Source organism: Candoia aspera, chromosome 9 (assembly GCF_035149785.1).
Source record: "Candoia aspera isolate rCanAsp1 chromosome 9, rCanAsp1.hap2, whole genome shotgun sequence".
NCBI classification, from domain to species: Eukaryota; Metazoa; Chordata; class Lepidosauria; order Squamata; family Boidae; genus Candoia; species Candoia aspera.
In genome coordinates, this window is record NC_086161.1 from 4,541,659 (window position 1) to 4,554,728 (window position 13,070).

At 42.5% G+C, this 13,070-nt stretch overlaps 1 protein-coding gene across 1 annotated transcript in view; it reads left to right on the top strand.

Moving 5' to 3' along the window:
* The first annotated feature begins 538 nt into the window (after positions 1 to 538).
* TECTA (tectorin alpha) overlaps positions 539 to 13,070 on the top strand; it is a 53,088-nt gene continuing 40,556 nt past the window's right edge. The window contains exons 1-3 of the mRNA XM_063311358.1: positions 539 to 602; positions 4,095 to 4,228; positions 6,289 to 6,576. Of these exons, the coding sequence (XP_063167428.1) occupies positions 539 to 602; positions 4,095 to 4,228; positions 6,289 to 6,576 (486 nt within the window). The remainder of the gene's footprint in view (positions 603 to 4,094; positions 4,229 to 6,288; positions 6,577 to 13,070) is intronic.

Here is a 13,070-nt window from a genome sequence, read left to right on the forward strand (position 1 = left end):
CTGGTTTAGCAAGGGGGTGGGGGGCGGGGGGCGGGGGAGAGGGGATTAGTTTAATCAAGGTTTACAAAGTCTTTCTGCAATGAGAGCACTCCATGTTCGACAATTGGCTCTCATTTTAGTATGCAGTGAAAAGCTATTCAGCCAAAAGCTTTGTACTGGGGAGATCATGGAGTAACGGGTTATTAAAGGATTGAACGTTTCCTCTGAGTGAGGTTCACGTGAAATCCTATTTACTGCTGGCCTGGAAACCCTTCAGTCCTCACCCGTCCTCAGATTGCACTTTGCATCTGGACCCATCATATAAAACAAACAATTTACCTCTCTTTCCTCCCCCCAGCTAGCAAGGATGCTGACAGCTCCTGGCTAATTAAGGCTCTTTAGATCTTCAACCGCTAAAAAAAATTCCCCAAATTTCCAGGCTAATCAGTCAATTTGGAGGTTCCCTGATTGACCTAATCTTTAATGGAGAATCGAAATGATCCCTGTATACTATTATTTGTTACACTTTCTGGTTTTTCGGTTTTCTTCTCCTCCTAGGATGAACTGTCCATCATTCTTTAGAAGCTGGGTGGCCTTGACCTTCTTACTTCTACAACAGCAAGGTTAGTATTTCAGATTTTCAACATGGGGTACTGATAGGCTTTCTGTTCATTCTGACAATCCACTCCATTGATTGCATTAGGCAAGTTGCATTATCTCATGTGTCCATTTTGGTAGGGTGGGAGGGGAAGGGGAGAAATATCTGCCGTGTTTCACATCATAAAAAGTCCAAGTAAACCATTTGTAGGGGATCTAATGCAACTTCTAAAACAGGCTGCAACTCCAAACTACAGTCCATTACTAATGCTTAAGTATTGAAAAACAGGCCTAATTCCATACCTAGAAGGGGCGGGGGGGGGCTTAAAAAACAATCTTCTATTTAACAGCTGTGCATTGAGATGTAACTGCAGCTTTTTTAGTGTAAGTGAAATGCTTTTTGTTATTCACTATCTGGCAGAACAATCTGCTATAACTTGTTAACACTGTCCACATCCATATGCAGGAGATGTTGATTTTCTGACTGGTGGTGCCATCTGCCAGGATCTCCAATTTTATGACACCCTCATAGAAAGGGTGAGGCCATTTAGAACAACTCTTTTTAAGCAGGTAGACTCACTGTGGCCTTGCTTTAGAATACAATCTTCTGCAGCTTCTGCTGTTTGTAGAATAAAACAAATAGCTATGTTCTACTGTAAGTTTGCAAAAATTCAATAGAGAAAGGCTGATGATGAAGGAACAGAAGGAGTGGACATCTTGTGGCCCATGGAAGGCATCTCTGGCAGTCAAGTGGTGATGACAAATTAAAAAGACCATCACAGTGTAATAAATCAGCACGAACTGTTTATGGAAACACGTGTTTGTCTCTAGTGCATATTCAGCAAAACATAGACATTTTTGTTGTACATTATCATTTTCATAATTCATTTTTTGAAAATGCATTTAAGGCAAATTTCATTACAACATTCAGAGAAGCATGATTTTTGAAGAACAGCTAAATATTGATTCATGTATTCATCAATAAAGTAAACTTAGATAGGTTTTCATGCAAATCTAAAACAAACACATTTCTCCCCATCTCTGTCAAATGAATGATCAGTCATCACTGACTGTCACAAGTGAAGTAGTTTTTTTCCTAAGGAGGCAATTTCCTCATGTAAAAAGGTAACATTTTGGAAGATAACTTCACTCAACAAAATGCAGTTCAATTTACATTATGACCAAGTCTTTCTGTCAGCGATGGGAATGTTTTGGTACAGAAATACAATTTACTTTCATCAGTAATTTTATTTTAACCAATGATGTGGATATATTGGCAAATATATGTGTCACATTTCTTAGAGCAAGCATGACTTTCTCCAACAGATACTTGTTTGAGCGAGGATGTGGGGATTGTCTTAGAATTCTCCATGGCTTCATTAGAAAGCCACATTTCACCATGTTCCTCAAGGGAAGAGAGATCTGCTAGGTTGCCAGAAGGTAACAGAGTTTAACAATCCTAGCCTACAAGCTCTTTTACCAATGATGTAGAAATAGCAACACATCCCTGTAACTCCATTTTAAGTCACAAGCAAAGGGTGGTATGTTCAAATTGCAAAGGCTATTCCCAGTTGGGGCATGCTGCGCAGAACACTTTCTGGTTCACAGCAGAACCATGGGGCAGCCTGACCGAATGGCTTTCATAATTCCCATTGGCCCCTAACCAACATGGCAGTGGTGCCTGGGGATGATGAGAATTTTAGTCCAATGCAACAGAAGGCACACAAACAATTGGACCCTTTATTGTTATACAAGGCATACTAATGTATAATATTCCATTAATGCTTTCAGTGCTTTGCATTCCTTCATCCAATTTACAGTCACATTTGCATCAATATTGTTGTGAAAATGTTCTGAAGACAACTTTCCTGCTGGTACACCTTCCACAGTGTTTATTTTAATTCTTACCTGCCTTCTTAACAATGGACCAATGCAGCAAGGTTCTGAGACAATGCATGATGACTAATAATCCATACTAAACCTATGGCAACTGTTGCTATGCCAGGTTCTGATCTGGGAAGTTTGGGATCTGCATACTTGAACCACTTGCCCTGACTTTCTCTGGCCTGCTTTATTCACAACACTGGGCAGAAAGCAAGTATGGAAACTTTCAATGTGTGCACAGTTGGATTTGCATTGCCAACCCATAGGCGCTTGCCCAGTCATGTCTGAAAGAGGAGTGGGGTGTAGACAAGTAAGGGGAATGGAGAGCATAGGCTGGAGGTATCCAGAATAAGCCACAATAATGTCAAGAAGCACGTGACATCACACACGTACACCCAGTACACACACACGGTGGGCAAGCACAGGGTCTAGGGAGAGGGCAATCCACGTGGCCAAAGTGGGATGAAAAGGATGGAGTTTGGGTAGTCGGAGTTGCCAAATAATTGGTGTGGGAAGATCTCCCAAAGATCAAGAGCCAGAACCATCTGGGGTAGAAGGGGGGACAACTTGAGAAGGAGCGGGTGGGTGGATGGATGGGACTGACTTGAAGTATCTGGACTTGAGACATGATGGTTTTGCATATAATCAAGTTGAAAGAGACAATTTAGGCAATTGAGACCAATCTTCTGCTTCTCAACCTGCCTCTGCAAGTCCTCACCCTCCCTCAACACCCATTCTACCTGTCTGAATCTCCATGAGATGGAAAGCACAGATGTTCGACTGGCCTATTAAAAATCCAGCAACATAAGTCCCCTCTTCTCCCTACAATGCATCCAGCTGATTACTATCATACTATTAATCAAGACTTCATGCCTGATATTGCTGCTTTCCTCCCCCCCACCCCCCATCAACATATTTTCCTTGATGAAAGGAATGATTTTTGCATTTTGAAAATAATCACTGTACATCAACTGCATACCTTTTGACCAAAGAGGGGGATACAAATTCTCCCAGCAAGTGATTAAAAAGACCCTAAATGTAATAGTAAATATACAGTGATAATGGAAAGAACAACAGTGTAACACACATGTTATATATATATAATGGTTATATTATGTATTAGGCTTGTTATAGTATAATACTATAACACATTAGATGAGATTCACAGCAGATGAGATGCAGCAGGGTTTGATGAAGTGACTAGTTGATGGAAAGGGCACAACGTTAGTTCGAATGCCACATCCAGGCATTTTGTGCCATAATGAAGGTGGCGCTCTAAGGGGGGAATGTCCATTTGGGGAGGCGATTCAGGGCTTTAAAGGGGGAAAATGGGCTCCTTAAACATCTGCAAAGCTTGAGATGCCTACTTTGCCCCTTAGCACCTCTGAACCCTCCCAGAATTTAAGAACACCCAAGTGTTGGCAATTCCCAGCTCTAGAAGTCCCATGTGTGAATGGGTAGTCATAGAAAATGAAATTATAGGTTAATAAAATAAAGGTGGCCCTGGGCTGCATTGTTTGCACCCATCTCCTAGAGTGAAAAAGTTGAGTGGGGATGAAGTATGTAGCAAAGGGGATGGCATGGAATGTGATTGGCACTAGAATAATTTATCACTCTGTGTTCCTTTGTTGCAGCCCAGACTATGGGCATCTTATACCCCTTCTGGCCCAATGACACCAAAACCCCCAAGGTGGATGATGGCAGTTCTCCAGAAATCAAGCTCTCTTTCCCCTTCATTTTCTTTGGCGTGCCGTACCGGACCATTTTTGTAAGTAAAGGGCCACTTGGTGAGCCCAATCACTCATTTCCTCACTATTAGCATCTGCATTTTAAACGCTGCCTTCCTCCAGCCTTTCGGGAAGAGGAAGATGGATTGTGTCCTCCCTGCCAAGTTCTTACACTTTATGAACCGAAGGGTGGATTATTAAGAAGATCAAGGGGGTGCTTGGGAGGCTAGTGTGCGGGGGCGGGGGGCAAGATTATGAAAGCCCAGCAACACTCAACAACACACAGGCTTCGGCGTGTTAAACATTATGCCAGTGGCACAAAAACCAGAAGACATCAGGAGCGTGGAAGAATATTTTTTCAGGAAATGTTCCTGCTTTGGGGATTATTTTTTCCTCAGGAGCTGCATCATTTACTCAGCCTCCCATGTTGCTGCTTAAAAGGAGAGCATTATTTCAAGGCAGGATTGAGAGGAGGGGACCAAACTGTTTCTCTCTCTCTCTCTCTCTCTCTCTCTCTCTCTCTCACACACACACACACACACACAGGAAGAATCGCTTCCATCATTGGAATCTGCTCGGTTTCTAGCCAGGCGTTGGTCTATGCCAGGAAGGGCCACTGTCTGTGCAGTTAGGACCACTGAATTAGGTGGGGCTAAGGGCTGCAGCATGGGTGGAATCACAGCCAAGCTGGAATTTGGGGTTCTCTTTGTTTTTCAATGGCAGCGGTGTCTATGTTAGAACTTTTGCTACAGCTCTCCTCTGCTCCCCACCTCAACACTCAGAACGCCACGTTTTCCATTTGCAACAACCTTGGTCAGAAAGGGCTCCAAAAACTGCCAAAGGGGTCCCTGGTCTCCTCTGTCCTGAAGCAATTCTTTGGAACAGGAGATTGGCATCATGGCTCCGATGCCTCTCTTGGTGCCTGTTGGGCAATCTGTCCCACTGGGCCTTGTTTCGTTAGGTCATTTTCATATCCTAGAAATGATTAAGAGGAAAAGGCAGGTTATTCTCTTGGTCTACTGGGACTTTCAAGGGGGGATTCTGGGGAGTGGGCTGTTGTAAAGGAATTTGGAGCTGACCTTGAGGGTAGAGAAGGAAGGAATGAGGTGGGACTTGCAAAAAAGACTACTGGGTCCTGAGAAAGGGGGAAGCATGTGAAAAAGAAACTCAAAATAACCCCACCTTGATTTGGTTTAGTATAAGATGGGGCCGAGAGAAATTTGGACAGGCTTTCAGGACTGATGTCAGCACTTTGAAGTAGGCAAGGTCAAGGAAGAAGCATGGCATTCTAGAAATTCTCTTTAATTGTAGTAAGGTAGAAAAACAGATTCTTGAAAGCCTGTTCAAATTTCTGTCTGTGCCATCTTATACTAAACCAAATCAAGGTGGAGTTATTCTGAGTTTTTTTTTTTTCTTCTTCTTCTTCTCATGCTTCCCTCTTTCTCAGGACCCGGTAATATTTTCTGCAAGTCCCCCCTCCTTCCTTCCTTCTCTACCCTCAAGGTCAGCTCTAAATCCCTTTACAGCTTTGCAGGTGACAATAAATAAGAAGGCTGTAAAACAATTCCAGGACTGAAACTCCAAGCCAAACCCCTAAGAACAAATTCCAAGGCGCTTGTGTCAAACTGGAAAGCTTAGTGCATCCCATTGCCTCTTGTGTATCTATTTTCCCTGCTAGAGGCATGACAAGTAGTTTGTTGGACCTGCGGAACCATGTTTAATAAGCCTGTCGGAGTCTGGAAGCTGATCTATGTATGAAGAAAAATCATGGGGTTCATAGAAAACAGATGGGATCACTTTCACTGGACGGCTTAAATCGGTTCTTTTCAGTGTAGGCACAATGGGAAAGCAAATGCAACCGGAATGCAGAGCACAGGCAATTCCGTAAGATTTGAATTCTGTGCTTCATTCCTCTGTCAAGGTTAGAACCTTAACTCCATCCCAACTTCCAAGTATGGGGGAACATAAATATATAGTTCTATTTACATCAGATAATTGAAGAGCCTCTGTGCTTGTCTCCTCTAGCATCAGCATCATTTTGAGCTGACATTTTTGCTTCCTGTTAACATACAGTATATCAAACCTTCATCCTTCCTTGCAGGTCAACAACAATGGAGTTGTTTCCTTTAATGTGCTGGTCAGCCAGTTCACACCAGAATCCTTCCCTCTAGATGATGGACGGGCTTTCATTGCCCCTTTTTGGGCAGATGTCCACAATGGCATCCGAGGAGAAATCTATTACCGGGAGACCACGGACCCGGCACTCCTCAAGAAAGTCTCGAAAGATATCAGGAAATATTTCAAGAACCTGCCCTCCTTCACTGCTGTGTCAGTTTTTGTTGCTACGTGGGATGAAGTTACCTTCTATGGAGGCAGCAGCACAACACCGGTAAGAGCACCATCTTGGTTCATGTGATCTAGGATAACTAACCTCCAAAACTGTAGGAGGAGAGCTATGTTAGCCTGCTGTGCCCCAAAATCAGGAGGAGTCTGGTAGTGCTTTTTCCAACGAACAATTTTATGAAAAGGCTTATGCCAGTGTTTTTCAAATTTGGCAGCTTTAGAATTCTGGGAGCTGAAGCCCACCCATCTTAAAGTTGCGAAGTTTGAAAAACACTGGCATAAACCTTTTCATAAAATTGTTCATTGGAAAAAGGGCTACCAGACTCCTGCGTTTTTAATCTTCAACATCTTTCTCAGAGGACCAGCTTCTTTCTTTCTCTGCTCAGGGTGCATGCTTTGAGTTGGGATGTTTTTATCAACCTGCAACATAAAAGGTGTTCCTGCATAGCAATTAATGCAAAATCTATACCTAGATGAGGGGCAGGCCATCTCCTAGCACTCTCTGCATTACCATAGGAGTCATCTTTTTGTGCTTGTGATGCACTCCAGGTAGGTGTGGACTGAGGCCAAAGTGGGTGTGGTCCCCTTCTCCTATCATTTGGATCAAAACCAATCTGTTTTCCTTTTTCTCCCTACCCACCGAGCACAGTTACTAAGGAAATGGTCCATCACAGCTATGTGCTAGGCTAGACTTAGTTGAAATGGGGGTGGGTATTTTGCAATTCATTGTATTTTGGACAACCCAGCCCTTGTCTTTGCTGCACGTTGTGTGAAGTAAGACACAACTGGCAAGTTGTGTTGGCCATACAGTGATGCAATTTATTTAGCTGTGCATCTCACATTAATTAAACCCAGCGGTTTTGCTAACCCATGCTTTGGATTTTGCGTGTTGCATGATCCCCCCTCCCCCCAGTCCTGTTTGTATCTTGTTTTGGTGGTGGCAATTCTGTGCAAAAGAAGCTTCACCTGAAATACTTTCTCCAGAGTAGGATATAGGATGGGTGTGTTCTTTGGAGCAGCTGATGAATGAACGGTGAATTATCTCAGCTGATCCACAGTGGATAGTAAATAAAGCCAAGAGACATCATCCTGAGAAATAAAAGATTTATATAAATAAATCTTTGTAAAAGATTTGGGGGAAGGGAGGTGGGATGAATCAAACTCCCAGCACCTCATTAAATAAATCCTTGGCTGCCATCCATCTCTTTAAAATCCTGCAATGTAGGATGAGAAAATGGAGGTCTTTTTTAAAATGAAAAATATTTATGTGTTTTGCTGACCTCATTTAACCATTACATAGGTTACATGTAATGATCAAGAATTGCATAGGGTGTGTTGCAAGTACCTTTAGCGTGTTTACGTAGACCATTCTTCCTCAAAATGCACAGATTTTCAGTGCTGTAACTCCCAGCCATTGGCTACACTTGCTTGACGTGGGTCCTCCAGAATGATAGATTCAGAGAGAAAAATTGTGCAGGACTGATTGTGTAGCAGTAGAAATATTGAAGACTTTGTTTGGTTCCCTGTTTTCAGGGAGGCCAGCTAAAGCATTTCCTAGATTACTGCTGGGTAACTGGACTTTCTCAGATGGCACAGTTCTCTGGGTTTTGCTCTGCAGCTTTGGGTGTTAAAGTAATGCATATTTTATGGGGAAATCCATGCAAGCTGTCTTCATTAGGGCAATGAGTGTACCGTATACCCAATATTTTCATTCTGTACTTTCTTTTTAAAAAATTAGGAAAGAACACGAATGGATTTGTGATTGAGCCAACACAGAAAAAATCACATATTTGCAAAAGCCTGATCTTCCATCCCTGTGAATGTGCCGCTTTCTGGCCTCCCTTTGCTTTGAAAACCTTGTTTTATACCCCCTATTCAAACATTGAGCTGGCAGCCGAATAGCATCAGGCACGTTCAGTTGGGGGGCCGTGAGCCAGTCCCATTTTTATCTGGCCCTGGCTGCCTCTGAAATGAAAGCAAAGGAACACACTACCTGCCCATGTTAGCTTCAAAGAGAGGATGCAGCAGATGGTTGCATTGCATTTTTATAGGATTATTAGTGTACTGCTCTCTCATCCATTTCCTGGGAAAGCAAAAGATACGTTTTCCTGGGGTGATGGAGGACAGCTGTCTATATAACAATTGCATAGTTCAGAAGGAGCAGCAGGATTATGGTAATACCCCAATTTGAAACACAGCCGAAAGAGCTGGGTGAGCAGTAGCATTCCACTGCAGAGTGTGCATTGATATGTGGTATGTGAATGTCCCCTTTGCCAGCCAGCTGCAGTTATTCTGGATGGAGCGGAACTTCTAGGTCAAGTCCAACTGGTTTCAGCCCAGACTGTAGGTCTTGGTTATCTGTGAAATACATTTTTGCATCAAAGGTATGCAACCTTGTGATTTCTCCTGGATCTCTCAGTAGTTTTCAGTCCCCCATTAATCATAGTCATCTTCTGAAGAAGCTGCCCAATCTGGGGATTAGAAGCACTGCCCTCCTGTGGTCCTTTTCATATTGGCTGATAGTTTGCAGAAGGGGATACTAGAGGCTTAGCAACTGCTGTTTTAACATCTGTGGATTTGGAGAGTGTTTCCATCACTCTGCTGAGGCCATCCAACTCTCTTCCGGCGTTTGTGATAAAACAAGGCAACAAAGGAAGCTCTCGGAAGGCATGTGTCCCACAGCATGCCAGTCGGAGGCCAAAGGTGGCCCTCATCCCAAAAGGAAGGCTGAACTTTCCTGGGTAGGCAGAAGCTGTCATGTAGCACTTAGTACCATATCACACAGAGCATCTGCATAGAGAAATGCATGTTCCCAGTTGAAGCCTCAGTGCCTTGGAGTGTCTTGAAAAACAGCAGCTGAAAAGTTGTAAGCAGGAGATACAACAGAATTCACCCCTGTCCTGAATGGCCTAACGAAGAGAGCTCTGTATTTCCCCTTGGAAGATTGAGTAGCTGGTCTCTTGCTTCACTGAATGGAAAGGTGGGCTATCAGTGAAAAATCACTCATCAAACCAACTGGCCAGGATTCGGCTTTACAGTTTGTCCCAAGCAAAAATGCTCTTCTAGACGTGATTATCAGAGACTACACTGTGCTCAGTCCTGTGAAGCAGACCTTAATAAAGATGCCTTGAACTGGGCTCTGAATTGGTGGGAATTTTAAAAGCTCCAATCAGGTTCAAGAGACCTTTACTAAAATGTAAGCAGTAAATATATTCCCATCAGTTGAAATCTCTTAGGGAATATGCAGGATCTTCCTTCCTCCCTTCCTTGCTTCCCACACTGGGAACTGAGTTGGCAGAAATCTGTGGATGTATTGACTGGGTTGGAACACAAAGTTAAATAAGAAAAATCTTTATAATGTTTTTTTTTTAAAAAAAACAGGCATAATCGTTTCTTACTTCTCTTCCCTAAAACACAAATGAGTGAAAATGGACTCAGAAGTTATGATGCATACCTGCTACACCAACGTGATCTTTATTGCACCAAATGGTTTAATAATGCTATTAAATTCAGGGGAGGTAAAGCACTTGGTCAGTAGGTGAGGTGGGGGAACCAGGCGGTTGCATCAGATGGTTTTAATGAGATTTTGATATAAGCATTTGTCACGGACAGGCTGTAACAGAAAGCTACCCCTCACCAAAATTGCTCTGAATTTGGGCTTCTTCCAGACCATATGCAACCTCCAGACTACGCAGAAATTGAAATCACCTTTATTTCATTCTCTGGAGTTGAGCTGGTTCAACTCTGACTGAACAGGTGACTTTGAGTGCCTGCTGTTTGACATATCATCTGTCAGACCATTTTAATATTCCTGGATTCATATTTTGAACTTCCAATTTTATGAGGAGACTTTAAAACGACTTTCCCAACATTGATTTGTTAGTCTGACCATCTTGAGGGCCAGCAAGACATCCTAAGGAAGCAAGTCCAGACTGGGAGGTTTAGAACTGCCTTCTCAGAGTGGGCGTGATCCCATCTTTAGCATACTAATGAGGGGTTTTATTGCTTCTACAGTACAATCACAGCTATCTAATGGCATTGCTTTAATTATTGAAATTGTGTTCATTATTGTTTTCTTTCTGAAGGACAGTGCAAGAGAAGGAGGCACATCAGAAATGTGGGAGTTCATTGTCCTTTGATTTGTGGGGATGCGAAGGAAAGTGCGACTGAATATGTCTCCCTTGGGCTCAAATTTTCCTACTTAGCTAGAATTTTAGTGCTGGGATGAGCACAGTTTGTTGTATGAAAGTTGACAGGAAATTTTTCTAGGAAAGCAGCTTACAACAACAGATATGGCCAAGGACCACTCAGTTCTTCTGTTTTATCGTACCAAGTAATTAGGCCTCTGTACACGTAGTTAAGCTATCACAGATTAATTATGACATGGATATCAGATCTTCTGGAATCCTGCTTTGAATGCAGGTGTGGAGCAATCAAGGGGTAGTTACCCATTTATGTCCAATAGCTGAAGACTGTCTGGCTGAAGGTATTTGCACAGCAGCGTGGTTGAAGCTGAGCAGGTCTGAACAGGAAGCCAATATATCTGAGATCTCCAGAGAAATGGTGAGACGTTAATGTAAATTTAGGGTGACTATTTAATCACCTTCCCAATTTGGTGAATTTCAACTTCCATAATGCTCTGCCATTGACCGTGCTGGCAGAGGCTGCTGGGAGCTGCTGGTCTAGAACACTTGAAGCCACTTAGTTGTCCACCTCTATTGTAAATGGGGGAGATGGGCGGTAACAACATTTGAATAATAAAATAAAATAAATAATCATGAGATGATGTGAAAATTGTACATCAAGAGGTAAAGTACCCTATTATATCACCGCGAATGCATTGTCTGCACCAGTCTTCGCTGACACGATGGCCACCAGATGTGTTGGGAGGACAGTTCACAAAGCCAGGGCTTTCTCGTTCCAGGAGATTTGGAGGATACCAAGTTGGGGACTTGACCTGAACTGCTTTCCGGGACTTCAGGCAGAAATCATTCCCAGACCTGCATGGAGGAGCTGGGAATTAAATCTGGGTCACTCGGCCTGCCCAGTAAAACTCCATCAGTGAGGTGCAGCCTTTCCCATTCATCAAGCAGATGCCACTAAAAAGGCTAGAAAAATTCATTCCTACCCATACACATATGAACCCCTTCTTGGACCTTATTCCTAGGTTCAGATTTTTTTGGCTCAGATGAAAGAAGGAAACAACCTACTCAATCATTTTCCCACAGAAATTTGGGTTCCCTTCACAGTTATTGTTCAGTGTGTTTCCTCCGTCCCAAATAGGGAAGCCTTCTAAAATGAAACAAAGCAAACTAATGACAGGTGTATTCTGAATGCCTTCATCTGGTGCTTTTGCTGCTTGTGGGTGGATTGTTTTCAGTATAAAATCCTGTGGATTGTCCTACAAATTAGGTTGGCAGTTATTGTACCATCTTAAGAGGGGAAGTAACCAAATAAGATAACACTTAAGTAGATAAAGGTGGAAGTTCTAGCAAACTTTTATTCATGTTTTTTTCCGTTCTTACTCTAACACTGCCATCTATAGGATGTGCAGGGTACAAAATCATTAAATGGAGAAGTTTTCATTGAGATGACCTTCCAGATCAGTGTTTCTCAAACATTGGACAGCATGGCTGTCTGGGGAGTTCTGGGAGTTGAAGGTTGAGAAACACTGTTCCAGGTGCTAGAAACTAGTTGATGACATCAAGTACAAAAGGGGCCGCATCTGAACTATAGAAGTCTCCTTAACATGGTAAAAAACAACTCTTTGACTAGACACATGAAATATGTTATGTGTGTTACATGTGATTTGATCTGCTGTTGGACATTTTTATTACGCTGTTTTTATTTCCTCTGGACTAAAACTGTATTTCAGTACAATTTTCCATTGCTATGGATTACCCTGAGCACTACCTAAGTACTAGCTGATTTTTTTTAAAGGCATTTTTTTAAAGGCAAGATTTATTTTTTTATATTGGACTTAAAGCTAAAACATTAGGCATGCATGTTTGACAAAAAGTGAGCAATACTTAAGTGGGTCAGGGAAGCAACTCAGCTTCCCAACTTCTGATGAACTTTGGCAGGCAGCCAGGTGACAGTATGACATCATTAGAAAGAGTGGTGGGAAATGGGTACAGAGGACCTCCCTCTTAATACACATACAGACTTCCAAATGACCAAAACCAGATTCCCAAAATCCAGCCATTTTGCCAGCAGGAACTGTAGTTACTCACTCAGGCATCAGGTAGAAGCCACAGTAACATCACATGTGTTGTAAGGTCATCATGCAGATTGCATCATTTACATAATTTGCACAATGACCCCATGATGTACAGGTTGTCACTTGCCTCTCCATGCAAGTCTGTGTGGCTAAGAGACACATATGGCCTGCAGGCCACAGATTACTCAGTTGTGGGATTAGCTGATTCTGTCTCTTGTTTACAAAATTCAACATTATTTTCCTAATTTATTTTTTCTTCCCCATTTTACAATCCATTTAGGATTTTTTAAAGGGAATTAATGATTTTTTTTCCTGGAAAG